This window comes from Crocodylus siamensis, chromosome 3 (assembly GCF_052110815.1).
Source record: "Crocodylus siamensis isolate JL-2025a chromosome 3, ASM5211081v1, whole genome shotgun sequence".
Classification (NCBI taxonomy): Eukaryota; Metazoa; Chordata; order Crocodylia; family Crocodylidae; genus Crocodylus; species Crocodylus siamensis.
The window spans coordinates 36010250-36026349 of record NC_143397.1 but is presented as its reverse complement, the minus strand read 5'-3'; the positions used below and the strand labels follow the sequence as shown (position 1 = coordinate 36026349).

The 16100-nt window shown below is 40.6% G+C and overlaps 1 protein-coding gene across 1 annotated transcript in view; it reads left to right on the top strand.

The window, feature by feature from the left end:
• FCHO2 (FCH and mu domain containing endocytic adaptor 2) overlaps positions 1 to 16100 on the top strand; it is a 157719-nt gene that overhangs the window by 31380 nt on the left and 110239 nt on the right. Inside the window, exons 3-6 of the mRNA XM_090038124.1 lie at positions 487 to 561; positions 6576 to 6717; positions 6808 to 6960; positions 13310 to 13414. Of these exons, the coding sequence (XP_089894250.1) occupies positions 487 to 561; positions 6576 to 6717; positions 6808 to 6960; positions 13310 to 13414 (475 nt within the window). The remainder of the gene's footprint in view (positions 1 to 486; positions 562 to 6575; positions 6718 to 6807; positions 6961 to 13309; positions 13415 to 16100) is intronic.

Here is a 16100-nt window from a genome sequence, read left to right as displayed (position 1 = left end):
ACCTACCAAATTCACGGCGGAAGTGAGCTGTGTGATGGCTCTTTTAATCTTTCGGGGTCCCCCGTGTGCCTCATCGGAGGGGCTCCTTCATTTGCCCCTTTATTCGCTGGGATTTGAAAACTACAGCTTTAAATATGGCAATGTTTTTGCCTCCCAGCAGGTCAGCAACAATTAACAGAGCTGTCGGGACCCCTCAGCCAATTAGGAATGGTGGGTAGGGTATGTGGGGGAACCTATAAGATTAAAGGAGCTGCCGTGCAGTCCAGTTCTGCCATAAATTAGGTAGGTCCCTATATTATATCACAGTGGGGTTACTTATGTGTTGAAATTTAAATTGAAGCAAAATTTTAAATTTAACAGAAGGGCAAGCTGAATTTCCTTGACTGAGTCTGTTTAGAATATACATTTACCTATCCTAATAACCTTATTGATTGTGAAGCGGTTGCTGAACATTAGAAACTGTCTGAGCATGTTTGTTTTTAACAGGTCTACAATAGAGGAGACGTATTCAAGGTCAATGACAAAACTAGCCAAATCAGCAAGCAATTATACACAACTTGGGTAAGTTAATATAGGTATAAAAGCAAAATTATGAATATCTTGACTTCATATAGATTAAATTTCAGTCTAACTCTTTCATTAATGGAGTTGAAGTTCCAGTGAAAGCCAATGACTCCAGCCAGCTTTTAAAATGTAGTATATTGTAGTAGGGGTATAGGTTGTAGCCATGTTAGTCTAAGGACACAGGCAGACAAGGTTCTTTGGGTAAATGTGTTATCTTTTATTAAACAAACTAAAATAGTTGGGAAAATTCTTCTTTGCGAGCTTTTGGACACAAACACCATTCTTTAAGCTAAGGGAGTATCTGCAGTAGTTCTGTGCTCTTCCTGGATGGAACAGAATAGAAGCCAGAGGCCAGTAGCAATAATGTCCTGAAGTGAAAAAGCAAATTGAGGCAGTCAGTGGGTAAAAAACAGGTTGAGGAAGGGAAGGGAATGGTTACCTGGTGATAAGATGTAGCTGGTCAATAGTAGAGAGGTTACCTGGGGTATCAGATGTTAGGCAGGTTATAAAGTACCATAAATCAAATGTCTATATTTTGTCCATGATTTTCTGTATCCAGGATGTTTCATAGTTTCTTAGTAGTTTGGGGTCAGAAGGGACCTGAACAGATCATCTAGTCCAACCCCCCCCCACTGGCAGGAGCACACGCTGGGATCACACGAACCCAGACAGGTGTTCATCCAACCTCTTTTTGAATTCACTCAAGGTAGGAGCGAGTGCCACTTCCCTAGGAAGTTGGTTCCAGATCCTAGCCACCCTAACAGTGCCTCCTAATCTCTAACCTGAACCTATTCTCCAGCAGCTTCTGGCCATTGTTACTCGTCACCCCAGGTGCTGCTGGGGGGAATAGGGCCCTTCCTGTTTGCTGCTGATCCCCCTGACGAATTTGAAGGCAGCCACCAAATCCCCCCTCAGCCTCCACTTGCTGAGGCTGAATAGGTTCAGGTTCCTCTGCCTCTCCTCATAGGGCCTGCCCTGTTCCCCTCCAACCAGGCGGGTGGCCCTCCTCTGAATCCTCTGAAGGCAGGTTGATGAAATGAAGTTTATAGGCTCATTTGCAAAAGGTGTTTTGTAAATTCCCTTTTGAGAATTAGTACTGAAAGATTGGAGAGAGAGTGGTTTTCTTGTGAGAAATATGCCCCCCACCGGTAATAAGGTATTCTTGTCTTTGTTATATTTTCGGTGCGAGTTCCTTACGGTGCGCAATTGTTGTTTGGTTTCTCCTACATATTTTCCATCATGGCATTTAGTGGATGAGATAATATTACATTTCTGGAGGTGCAGCTGTAAGATCCAGGAATGTTGATGACTCTGTTGTGGGGTGTAGTAATTGTTGGGGTGGTGGAGATATGTTTTACATTTCTTGTCATGGGATGGTCTGGATCCATTCAGTGTGTTTTAGGCCACAGGAAGTTTGCTTCCGGTGATAAGGTTGGCGAGATTCAGTGCTTGTTTAAAGGCTAGGATTAGTGGCTCTGGGAAGATCTTTTTAAGAATTGGGTCTTCTTTTAGTATGGGTTGCAATTTTATGAGGATTTTTCATATAGGTTCCAGGGAAGAATGGTATGTCATAACTAGTGGTGTGTGATTTGTGGCGGGGTTTCTTTCTGTACTGCAGCAATTCTTCACATGGTATCCAGGTGACTCTTTCAAAAGTGCTATCTATCTCTCTGGAGGAGTGTCCTTGTTGTGTGAAAGCCCTTTTAAGATTTTTGCGGTGATGATCGTGGGTGTTCCCCTCAGTGCAAATTTGTGGTATTGGAGGGCTTAGCTGTGTATTACAGCTTTCTTGGTATGTTTAAGGTAATTGCTGGTTATCTACAGATATGTATGTTTGTCTGTGGGTTTCTTTTATATGGTGGTCTGTATTTTACCATCACTATCCAGAATGGTAAAATACAGACCACCACAATCTATCAAAGACAAGAATACCCAATTACCTGTGGGGGCACATTTTTCACAAGAAAACCACTATTAGTATTCATTTTTAAATTTAAATCTTAGCACCTCTTCTTTATCCTGGCTGACCCTAGAAGATGATAAAACTCTTCTACCTTTCCATACTGTAAAAATTCATTGAAATGTTAAGAAATTAGGTCATACTTATTATCTCAGAATAAATATGTACCTAATTCCTATGTGACAAAAGAGTGAGTGGGTCAACCATTCTGATAAATCTTAGGTGTAGGGATGATGTGAAGTGGGGAAAATAGCTCTACCACCCACTATTTATCTTTTTCCAGCTAATTTGCCTGAAACTATTTGCTTGGTTGTAATGAGTTAGTTATGTGAGGGGAAAACTGGACACGTATCAAGAGCTTTCAGTGCTGAATAATTTGATCTCAACAGCTACTGCTCTTTAAAGGATCTGTGATTGCATTGATACCTGAAAGGCTCTCCACACTTGTTTTCTTAGCTATACTGCCAAGGGAACTGAAGACAGGAACCAAATGAGGGGTCCCTTAAAGTACAGAGGGAGCTCAAGCTTTGGTCTATGTTTTCTTCTGTTTTAACATAAAACAGGACCCTTTAATACAATATTCTTTAAGATCATTTTAAATTAAGGCCATATTCACAAATAGGTGTTTGGCTTTTTATGCTGATCTGGCATATATATCTTTGATTTTGTTTTTAAAAAAACTTACATCATATTAACCTTGGGTTTCCTTGAGATCCTTTCAAGGGTGATGTGGAGTGCCAGATTGTGTTAGCACTGTTAGGTTTATAAATGTATTTCACAAGATAAACCTAGAGATATCAAATAAAAATCCATACTTATGATCTTTTAGTTCTTTGAAACAGAAAAACTGCTCTATTATTTTTCTGTAGGCAAAAACAGAATGAAACTAAGAGCTGGCAATTTCCAAGGGGTGCCTTGAGGCTAAAAAGATTGAGAGCAATTATCTTAAGGATTATTATATGGTATTCTTTTGAGGCATCAGATCTAGTTTTTTATGCATGATATTTTTTAGTGCGATATTTTAACAAAAAAATTCCAAGACCCCTTTCCAAAAAAGAGAGAACAAAAGAACCCCCCATCCTACTTAAAAGACAAAACCTTGAAGTTAATTATGAGCATGTCCATCAGTAAAATATGTGTAAAAACGTTAGACATGAAGTAAGTATCCCAAGACAGGGGTCCATTGACTGGATCTGGTCATTGGAGGTATTGGATCCAGCCTGGAGCCATGAGGCTTTGTTTATGCCATACCATGGCCAAGCGGCAGAGCGAAGTGGCAGTAGCAGCAGTCAGGTTCTGGTACCAGCTCACCTTAGACCCAAAAATAGGTAATTTTAGTCTGCCATCGGGAAAACTGTTCCTGATGATTGCCTTAAAATTAAACATTACAAACCCAAGAATTAAGACTGTCCTTAAGAGATCCAGATGTGCTGAGGTACAGAAATGTGTACTCTTAAGCAAACAGCTTTGTACTCTCCCCTGTACTTATAGGGGAGGGATGGAGTGGAATACAAAACAATCTGTCTCTCTCATTCTTAAATTGACTTAACCTGAAGCTATAAGTATACACATGCATTGAACTCCATTTTAACCTAGAGTTGTCTCTTGAAATACGTTGAAAAATATTCCTTCCTTTCGTCTGTGTCATGTGCCAAATATTGTGTTATGGTAGATGACCATTTTTGACTGTATAACCTTCTTATCTAAAATTTCTAGACCACATAGTGCTAAACACTATACAAAGTTGATTGTAAACAATAGGACAAACCACAAAGATAGTATATTGTCAAAAAATAAAGAATGTGTATTTGCGCTGTTCATTAGGTCTGTGCGAATAGGGAAGTATTCGATTTGGATTTGGCTGATTCGGAGGATAGTGATTCGAATAGCAGATTCGATTCTGCTGTTCGAATCACTGTCCCCATTCGATTTGAATTGGCCAGGAAGAGGCAGGCACAGCCCGGTGGCTACAGGTTCTCCCATGGCTCCTCCAGCTGTACCTGGGGCTGAGCGGAGCCAGGCTCTGGCTTACAGTTGGAGCCGCCGCAGCTCCCAAACAGCTCATGGCGCCCTGCTGTGCTGCACCTGCACTGTGGGGCAACTGCTGCATGGGTGCCAGGTGGGGAGGGGTGAGCCTCACTGCCCTGCTTTGCATGGCGGGGCAGGGCTCTGTCATGAGCCGTCTGAGGCCCTGATCACCACTGTCAAAGCCGGTGAGTGTGGGGTTTTTTTCTTTTTTCTTTTTTTTTTCCAAGTGCTGGGAGGCTCAGCCGGGTGGGAGATGGGGCCAGGCAAGGCAGCCATGGGGGCATCTCCCACGGCTCCTCCGGCTGTACCTGCCTCTACCTGGGTGGGGGGAGCCGCAGGGGCTCTGCCCTGCTGCTGCTTGCCAGCTGGCATGGGTGGGGGAGAGGGCGGGATGTGGGTGCAGCAGCACTGGAAGCAGGGGCTATGCTATGCTGCCACTTGCTGCCTTCCACCTAGAGCAAGCCATGCCCACATCCTCCCCCCTGCCCCGACAAGGCAAGCAGCAGCCATGCAGAGCTCCCACTTCGAGTGCTGCCACGCTCACATCCCGCAGCCCCAGCCCCAATCCCTCCCTCCTCTAACCCCAAGAGACTTACCCGCTGGAGGCAGCTGTGTCAGCTGCCTGCTTAGTCTATGGCCAAATTGTCTCTGAAGCTTTTCTGAATCAATTCGGGTGCTTTGAATAGATTTGGAACTTTTAGTTGGTCTCCCAATTCGATTTGAAGATTTAGTCCCTGAATCGGGCCGAATCTCCTCCTAATTGAATCAGCTACGTAAGCTTCGCACAGCCCTACTGTTCATCCCAAATAGGTTTCACATTTCATAGGCTTCTATTGCAGCTACCCAATAGGAGCAGATTTACTCTGAGTCAGGAATTAAAATGTAAGGGGATAGAAAAACTCTCTGTAATCCTCTGAATACCTTCTTCAAGCCCACTCCTTTGCCATGGAAAGAGAAGACTCTAAATTAATCTCTTCAGAATGTGATAGACCACTTTATATAGAAACATGTTATTGTCATGTGCATGCATAGATAGTTGACTCAAGCATTCTGATTCTCCAACTTTATATTGACATTTATCATCCTAATGTAGTGTTTGTACTTATTTCCTTAATGCCCAAGATTTGTGCTTTTTCCTGTTTAATTGATTTATTTATGCCATGCCTACTTAGATATCACAGTGCAATCACCATTAGAGCCTTAATATAGACCATGTCTCTTTTATACATACTCCTCCCACCCCCCACCCCCAAGTATTAGTCATAGAACAAACATGAAAAACCTGTCAAAAAGGGTTTTTTTGGGAAGATTAAGTCATTGGATATAGGTATTAAAATAATTTTAGCCAAATATGATTAAAGAAAGGATTTTTGGTTTTCTTATACAATCAGTTTATTTGAAAATCTTTAAAATGTTACTAGAGGCATAAGTCTAAAAGACCCAGCATGAGATTTCAGTTAAACAGGTAGCTCGTAGAGGTACAAGCAACTGCAAGTTACATTCCATCTTTTAAGTGTGGTTCTGCTTTGAAAGCTGCCAACTTCTTGACTTTTTAGAATTCAAGTAGTTTTTTTAATTGCACTGAGATTAATGACATCTGTACAACCCATCAATCCACCTTGGATGGATTTACAAAACTATACTGACTATACTGCTTGCTAACTTCCCACCTTGTACTTAACATCGACAGATCAAAGACTCTTTGTACAACTTCTAAAGCTACCTTTAAGAGGGGAAGTCAAGATATGCTGCTCAAGAATGTATGTTAGCTATTCTCCTTTAACTGTTACAGTTGTTCAATCCTGTACTGGCGTAAATTGAACTCAACTGCCATAATTTTGTACTTATTTTGTTCAGGCTGATATTACAGTGGGTTAACGGCACTTGCACTGCATTTTTAAGCTTATCATAAATACCTCATCCCTGTCAAAAAAAAGAAAAAGAATTCAGTGGTCAGAAAATAAAATAATTTTAGATCAATATTTAAATAATGTTTCTCCTCATTCCCAATCTTTGCTTCTAGGACATTTGCACCAGTTTGGGATGTTTTCAAAACATCAACAGAAAAATTAGCAAGCTGTCACTTGGAACACGTCCGGAAGTTACAAGAGCTCATAAAAGAAGTGCATAAATATGGAGATGAGCAGATCAAAGCTCATAAAAAGGTTACTCATTTTCCATATGTATTTTCAATCATTTTTTACAATTAAAATATTAAACTGATTTGTTTTTGGTAAATGTATGATATTTGACAGACTAAAGAAGAAGTTTCAGGAACATTGGAAGCAGTGCAAAACATTTTGAGTATTACTCAGGCCCTACAGAAATCAAAGGAAAGCTACAGTGCCAAGTGTGTAGAACAAGAACGTTTAAAAAAGGAAGGAGCAACACAGAGGGAAATTGACAAGGTAAAATTCGGTGTTTTGTCAAGCTGTTCAGCATTTTATGATGAAGCATTTTTGGGAAGTTTTCTGCCTTTTAATATGAACTCTATTTTGTCCTTGCTTTGCTTATTGTTCAGCCCTTCATCATTACATGTTCTTTCAAACAGTATTGCAGATTGAATCATTGAATTTGTAGCATAACCATGTCATGCAAAAAATTTTTTTTTCTGTTTTGTGGCATTTATGGAAATGGGGCATGCCTTTTTCAGCATTTTCTGTCCTCTTGGGAAATCAAGTGCAGTTAAATATGTAAATCCTCAGTTCCTGTATTTTAAAGAAAATAAGTTTAGGATACACTCCTGTTCTAGGTAGCTGAATAAACTTTCTGGGTCATACCCATATGTGTCTGCTGTAGTTCTCAGGATTTGTTTATTAAAAGGAAAGTTAATGAGAACAGTTAAGACTGCTATAGTTCCATTTCTAGATGTGTTGCCTAAAGAGTCAGTAATAGCCTAAAATGTATTCTTATAACTTTTTTTTTCCTGGCGAATATAACTATAGATTGAAAATAGCTTTTTTATTGTGTTCTAGATGGGGGAAAAACTGACCTAGTCAGCACTTCAGTTTAAACTGAAATGGCTTGAAAAGATACTTAGCCATTCAGTTTCTATTTATGTAATCATTTGGTGACTAGAAACCTTAGATAACTGGAATAAAGAGATGTTACTGGTTAACTCCTCCAGCTGCTTAAATACTGAGTAGAAGAGACTTGGGGGTCATTATAGAGACTTGGGAGTCATCATTGACCACAAGATGACCATGAGACTGCAATGTGATGCTGCGGCTAGTAAAGCGACCAAAACGCTGGCTTGCATCCATAGATGCTTCTCAAGCAAATCCCAGGGTGTCCTCTTTCCCCTGTACTCGGCCTTGGTGAGGCCGCAGCTGGAGTACTGCGTCCAGTTTTGGGCTCCACAATTCTGAAAGGGTATGGAGATGCTTGAGAGAGTCCAGAGGAGAGCCACGCGCATGATCAGAGGTCAGGAAAGCAGACCTTACGATGATAGGCTGACAGCCATGGGGCTCTTTAGCCTGGAAGAGCATAGCTCCGAGGTCATCTGATGGCCACCTATAAGTTTATCAGGGGTGACCACCAGTATCTGGGGGAATGTTTGTTCACCAGAGCGCCCCAAGGGATAACGAGGTCAAACGGTCATAAACTACTACAAGACCGTTTGAGACTGGACGTAAGGAAGAATTTCTTTACTGTCCGAGCCCCCAAGGTCTGGAACAGCCTGCCATTGGAGGTGGTTCAAGCACCTACATTGAACACGTTCAAGAGCAAATTGGATGTTTATGTATCCTATGACCCCAGCTGACTTCCTGCCCTTTTGGGCTGGGGTGCTGGACTCGATGATTTTCCAAGGTCCCTTCCAGCCCTAATGTCCATGAAATCTATGAAGATGAAAGTTAGATTACCTTATATTTAAAGACCATGCAAACCAAGGAGAAAATCTTCCCCTTCTAAGGCCTATCTAGTGTTCACTTCCCCACAAATGTGAAACTGGATGATATGAGCCCATTTTTCACTTAGGTGGGTCAGAAAGCTTCATACAATGTCTTTGAAATTTGGGTGTCAGGTTAACTCTGATAACATTTCCTTAACAAAGGCGATGTGGTCTGACAACACACATCAGTACAAGGGCATCTGTAAGAGCCTGCAGCTTATTGAGGGGAAAGTCTGTCTACCTTCTTTCAATAAAAAAAAGAACCTTCTTTTAGTACAATATTTTTTACATTTCCATAAACTTGAACTATTCAGTATTTTCAGTACATTAAAAAATACTGTTAGATGTGGAGCTGAAAATTTACTGGCATTGGGAAAACTTGGTCATGAACCAGTTAGCAATAAAGTGCCTAGTATTTTCCCTGGTGGCTTTCAAAGAATGTGTTTGTCATTCCATTGGATATACTGGTTTTGTCTTCCTTTCTCTTTTCCTCTGGATAATTTAGGGATAGTCTAGTACTAATTGGTCCAAAGTGACAAAGAAATTGTTGCTTTATGCAGAAGTCTTGATACTGTCCCAGATGGGCAAGGGCACTTTTGCTCTGCCTAACCACTTCCTTGTCTAGAGCAGTGGTTCTCAACCTTTTTTACGCCAGGACCCATTTATAAACTTCAGTGGTCAGTCCTGAGCCAAGTGCCCCTCGCTCCTGACTCAGTATCCCCCTCCTGCTCCAGTGTGTGGGGTGGGAGGGACGGAATGGGGGGTCCCTTTGCAGGTTTCCCGTGGTTTTCTCATTTAAAGGAGAATCCATTTTTAAACTCTGTTGATCCATTTTTGAAGTCTGTCCGCAACCCTTTCGTGTATTCTTGTGACCCACTTTTGGGTCACGACCCATGGATTGAGAAACCGTGGTCTAGAGCAGTGGTCTCCAAAGTGGGATGCACCCACCCCAGGGGGTGTGCAAGACGATCCATTGGGGTGCAGGAAGAAAATATTAGAACTTCTATTTATATTTATGTAAATATACATATATTGGGGGTGCGTGCTCAAAAATTTTTTACTGATAGGGGTGCGCGATCAAAAAAGTTTGGAGACCACTGATCTAGAGTACATGAGGAACCAGGATTCTTAAGTCCCTTGGAGTCTTTCTTTTTTCCCAGACAGGTAGCATCGACTGCTTTATTCATGCAAAAAAGACCTACTTTCTTCACTTTATTGGGTGTGGACAGTTTTCTCTTATTTCCTTATCAAAAATATAACTATTTCATGCTTATGCATAGAAATCCAGTCTTCACATTTGTCATCCCTAATCAGGGGCAGTGGATTTGGAGTTAATCTACTGTTTCTATTTCCTGAAAGTGGCAATTTTCCCCCTGCTTCAGTTCATATATTTTCTTGGAGCCTCTGCCTACATCTGTTTGTATTATGAAAAACTGTTTGAGGTCCTCCTCTTGTAGGGCTTTCATTTTATCATTTTCAAAGTAATTTTCTTGCTGGCTGACATCTTGTTTCGGTAAACAGAAGACCAAGGTATCCTATTATCTTAAGTTTTCACTAATTTTGTTTAAGGTTGGATTTTTTTCCCCCAAAGTCATGTCTTTTCACTTAGGCAGGAACATTTTCTTCCCTGCCTTTTCCAAAATTAAGAAGCTAAGAGAAAAAAGCCTAAGTGCTCCTTTTGAGTTTATCTGGATACCTGAAACCATTCAAAAGAGCAGACTCAAATTACCTCATCATCAAAGGCCTGTGGAAAGGCATAGAGATATAGTATAAAAAAATATGTCCTATAGCCAGGAGGCTTAACAGGCCACAGGACGTGCTCAACCTGTGTTACTGTCTGTCAAGGCCAGATACTAAGCAAAGATCTGAGTCATTGTCACAAGTATGGTCTCAGGCTGATAATCGAGCAGAAGACAAGATCAGAAGTCATACTTATGCCCTCAAAGATGGGCAGTATTGATCAGGCTTCTGCTGCTCGTATGCAAGTCTCTGAAATGGCTGAATTGCAACCTGCTTCCTGTGTAACATGGACCAATAGGAACACGTGTCAACCAGGCCACAGGCATGTGGTGATGACTTACTTTTTTTTGCATGTGAGCACATCCCTAAATGGTGAGTCTACACCTATATGATGTCCACCTGGTGAGCATCACTAGGTGGCTTGCACAAATGACATCACCAGTTTTATCTTCGAACACTCAGGGTAATGTGGTGGATGATGGGCTGTGTGAAACTTAGAGTGATGCTTCTGTTAGCTATGTTAGTTGTGTTCTTGTCACTTGGAGTCATTTACTTACTGTTTCAGAGACCTATTAGACAAGAATCAACTGTGGACACAGTGATTCTTGAACTTAATAGGACAAAAAGGTGGCTGGAATCATAAACATAGGGAAACTCTTCTTATCACAAGACAAACAGTTTATGCTAGAGTTGCACAACAGTAGATATTCACTGAAAGTTCATCACGTAGTCAAATATTGAACAGACTGAGGCATCTGAAAATAAATTCTTCAAAAGTTCTCATTGCTAAATTTCCTTGTTAAGGAAACATCCATCTGAAGCTAAAAGCTTGTGTAATGATTTCCTGTTGCTTGCTGACATGTTCACATGAAAACTTTAACTTCTCCATTTAAGATGACCCTATAAAAATTGCTTTTATTTATGCTTTCACTTATGTTCTAAAGTTCTAACTGGGGTTCCAGTAATTGCGTGTGTGCACACATGCACATACACATCCTATTTGCAGAACAGATATTTGCTAATCATTTACTAATCAGATATTTAATTCTTCTCCTTGTGTCTTTTTCGCTGAGAAATTATGTGCCATAGTTCCTTTTGATGCAAGCTGCTGTTTCTGCCCATAGTTACAGCAGCCTCTTTTTTTTGTTGTTGTTGTTGTTGGTATTGTAAATCCTGGGTACAACATTTAGACTCACGAAATGTGGCCACTGATTGCATTAACAAATTAATCCAGTTTTTTAATTCAATAACAAATCTTCATTTCAAAGTCCATTAACATAACAATCCTTGCTTTATAAGAGTTTGCAAAAGGGACATCATACTTCAACGTTCTTAATTTCTTTTAAATTATGTTGTTTAGAGAATATCTTGAGCTTTCAGTACAACAAGTTTAGAATAGTATTTCAAAAGTCATGGGGCAGGGATATATGTTACATGCATTTCCCTGTGGTGTTTGGAGCAGCAGCAAAAATACTGATGTGGAGCACATGGAGAATAGGTCAATTCAGGGGCTTATAAATGTATTAGTTGAGGAAATAACCATATGCTCAGGATATCACTAAACCTAGGACTGCTTGGAACTGGGAAGATATAATTGAATAGATCATTCTGCACAGTCCCTCTTTATGATACTCTTCTTCTAAAGCAGGGGTCTGCAACCTTTCCGCAACAGCAGGCCAAATGAATGTAGTTCAGCTGCTGAATGTGCCTTGGACTGAATAAAATCCTACAGGTGGGATATACCCCACAAAGATGCTGCATCTGGCTCACAAGTCATAGGTTGTCAGTCCCTTCTCTAAAATAGCCATTACTTGTCACTTTGAGACAAGCTGCCGGACTAAATGCTCTGCTCTTACTACATACAGGTCAGGAGGGTGGAAGGGAAAGAAGACGGGCTGGAGGGTCCCATTGGTGTCCTATGTAATTCCAGCAAAATAGTGTTCATGAGGTGCACAGTTATATTTGTGAGGTATACAGGAAGCTACGTGAGGCTTTTTCTGATGTGCCAGACCAGCCACGGTTATGCAGAGTGGCAAAATCGGTGGCAGTACCAGTTTCAGTAGACACTTTGAGAGATCCTTCCCTTAACTTGGACTTGTAGAAATCTGCATTCTGGCACAGCAGAGAACATAATTATCAATTGGTTTTAAATAATGACATTTTTCAGTACATCATAATGTCAGACAGGACCCTTGTGAACTAGTCTGATTTGTATAGCACACCATAAGAATACCCTGAATTAATTCCTGTTTGAACTAGAGTATATTTCTTATAAAAAATTTAAAAAAATCCAGTCATGATTTTTTTAATGATGGACAATGGGGTGCATTCTCCAAGATTTGAAATTAAATCACTCTTTTTCTGCACTTTGTATTTTTTTAGTTTGTGATTGATTCACTTTCCTTTAAAAACAGTTTTTTTCTCTCTTGAACTAACTTTTTTCTCTCTCTTCAACTTCCAAAGTTTTTGGAAAATATCATTTGAAACTTTTTAACTTTTATTTGCTCTGTATGCCAACCTGCTTCTACTTACAGGTTTTCCTCATTTTTTGAGCTAAATATTTTTTTGTACTTCTAAAATAAGCTAATCAGTTAACTGTATAGCGATTTTTAAATTTATTTCAACACCAGTACTTTGCAAATTGGCACAGGTTCTAACCCTCCCTATGCTCTCTTTTCTCCATACTGCATGTAGAAGCAGGCATTCTACTACTTATCTTTCTTCCTAGCTCTTCTACCCAGCACATTATTTATTTTTGTGTTACAGTTGACGTTATCTGGAAAAAACGCTGTAAAAACAAAGCTAACGTACCTGAAATGTGGCACTTCAATTTAAATAAGGGTGATTGATTTAAGTTGCTGTTGTATTGGCTAGTGGTACAGGGTTTCAATAGAAATAGTGTAATTAATAAACATCTAAATTACCAGTTAGTGTAATTTTAGGAAGACATTTTACTATCTTCTGCTTTGGTATGTAGTAATTTTTAGTGAAAATCATTTCTGCCTTCCTTTTTTCAGAAAGACCATGGATCAAAATTACATTTTCCTATGAGTGTATTATCTTTTAATGGGTTTTGAATAAATGCTTTGTTTCTGATCTTTTTGTATAATTATTCTGTTATACAGGCCTCAGTAAAATCAAAGAAAGCTACAGAAACCTATAAACTCTATGTGGAAAAATATGCTGCAGCCAAATCTGATTTTGAACAGAAAATGACAGAAACTGCACAGGTAATTGTTATGCTAAAACATCTTCAGTATATTTGCATGAATTCTACTTTGACTCTAGATCTCTTCAAAAGGACAGAAATGGTGAAAAGTAATTCTATGCAGAATTATTTAAAGTAGATCTTCAGGAAGGTAATTGAGATTGCATATTTTAAAATTGATAAGGTACAAGACGCATGTGGAATGCCTATCATCACTGAAGCAATGACCAGGTCTCCTTATAAGCGTTTAAGTTCTTGGAAATGTTTTTGAGGAGGGTATTAAAAAGGAAAAAGTTATCCTCTGGGTAAAGACTTAGGGTAAGACTTAATAATCGTGATCCAAAAGTAGATGCTTTTAGAGAATAATTAAAACTTGGATCTTTAATAAAAGAAATAGAAGAGTTAAGGTGACTGGAGTTTAGGGGCAGGTAAGAGAATATTAGCATGTGGAGAGGCAGTTAGTGTGTAGAAGAGAAACATTTGCATAAAGGGGAAAAGAAATTGGTCATTAGTCTTGGTTTTGGGAAGACAAAAATTATACAAGCTTTTTTCTCTCAAGTTTATGCAAGCAGCTACTCCACTTTAATAGTGTTAGTTTTTAGTACATTGCATTATAGGAAAAAGTAAGGAGGAAAAATGTAAAGCTTTGTAGTGCAAAATTAACAGTTTAGTGCTCAACCCTGGCCTGCATTTGTTTTTGTTTGATTTCCGTGCAAGTTAAGCATATTCCATTAATTAATGTGGGTAAAGTTTTGGTTTTCCATCTTCAGTTCTGCCAGCAAAACTGTGAATATGTCTATACTTGCAGCTCTTCTATGGTGGCAGGACCCTTGCTTTCTGCTGACAGATCTTGTGAGCCACAGAAGGCTTTGAGGTTGTTTTAGGAAACAATAAGAAACCTCGTGCAGGCATGTCTGCTTTTTGCCAACAGCCAGGGCTGTTTAGTAGCAAGTACCTCCCAGATGCAATTCACATCCTGCTAGCACAACTATTGTAGTGGTGCTGTGTGAGTGAGAATGTACTCTGGCCCAGCTGAGCAGACTTTCTTTTTTTGTTACCATTTCTAGGTGCTTTCCAAGGTTTTTTTTCTAAACAAAATCTTGAGCTGAAACTTCTTACATGTATTCTCAAGTGCAAAGGTGAATTTATAGATTCGGTGGGGATCAGGAAAAGTTAAGTAATACTTGAGTTATTAAAGCAGGGATTATGGAGAGGTTTTATTTAGTAATTTCTGAATGAAGAGTAAATATGCCTTTTTAAGGCAGTGGTTCTCAACCCACGGGCTGCATGTGGCCCAGTCAACACACTGCTGCGGCATATGTGAAATCCTGTTAAAGCATTTTTTTTAATGGATACACAGGAAGTAAGTTGTGTGGGTGCAGCCCACATAACACATTGAGAGCTGCAAGTGTGGGGCCCACTATGGCGAATAGGTCGAGAACCGCTGCTTTAAGGTAATATGTAGAAAGCCCTATTGCTGTAGGTCAGAGGTGCTCAACTTCTGGCGCACAGGCCAAATCTGGCCTACAGGGCTCCCCAAAGGTGGGGAAATTTGGTGGCAGGTGAGCAGTGGCACCTAATACTGCCACCCTTCCTTGCTACCAAATTCCCAAGCCCTGCATGGTGGATTGGAGCCAGGCTATGCATTTTTTTATCCACACATCCAGACTGGGGTTGAGCCATACCCCGTTCCTTCCATGTGCCCATGTTGGAGCTGGACCATGCTCTCTTCTCCCCACCCCATGGGGCCAGTTGGGCTGGGCCAAGCACTCTTCCACCATGCAGCTGGCTTGGGAATTGGGCCAGGCCTCCCACCATGCAGCGGAATCAAGGCTGGGCCATGCCCCCTCCCCCACAGGCCTGGCTCAGAGCTGGCCATGACCTGTTTTCCCATGCAGCCAGATTGGGGCCAGGCTATGTCTTGGGGCTAGGTTGGGGTTAGGCTAAGCCCCCTTCCACCGTGCAGCTGGAGTAGGGCTGGGATACCCACTGTTCCTCTCCATGTGGCCAGGTGGGGCCCTGCCATACGTGACCTGGATATTGGATCGGGACCACCAGATCCAGCATGTGGACAGACTGGATATTGCCCATCTGGCCTTACAGGCAGAGATTGAGCACCACTGCTACAGGTTGCAGGCTTTGTATTTTATAACAGACCTGGATTAATCTTTTTGGGGCTTTTGAATGGGAGACATTTATAACCAGTTTCTAAAATTCATTGGAGCCCCTTTGAATATTGTACTGGTTAGGGCTTTTCACCACTGGGGGCTATTTCCAAGTCCTGAGAGACCTAATTCTGAATTTCAAAAGGTTTTTTTTTACTTCTGTATCTGTATATGTTTCCCCACTTCATCACATGCCTGTGCCTGTTTTTGTAATGCCACATACCAGACTTTTGTGGGGCCTGTGGACCTAGTTGCTCCTAGAAAGGCGGTGCCTAAGAAGGTGACAATTCTTGTATCCATGTTCTCTTGATTCTTTGTTATGGCAGAAAGATTCAAATATTGTTTGTAAAGAAATTCCTTCACAGCCTCTTTCTTCCTCACCTTCTGTGGTGGCATGTCTCTTGCATCAGTTGAGGAAGGCACTAAAAATTACTTTCAGTCATGAGGCATTAGGTCTCCTGAGGAGGTGAACTTTCACATAAAGATTCCTGAGCTGATTCCGTGTATACAAGGCTTTTTTCAGGTACAATTGAAACTATCATG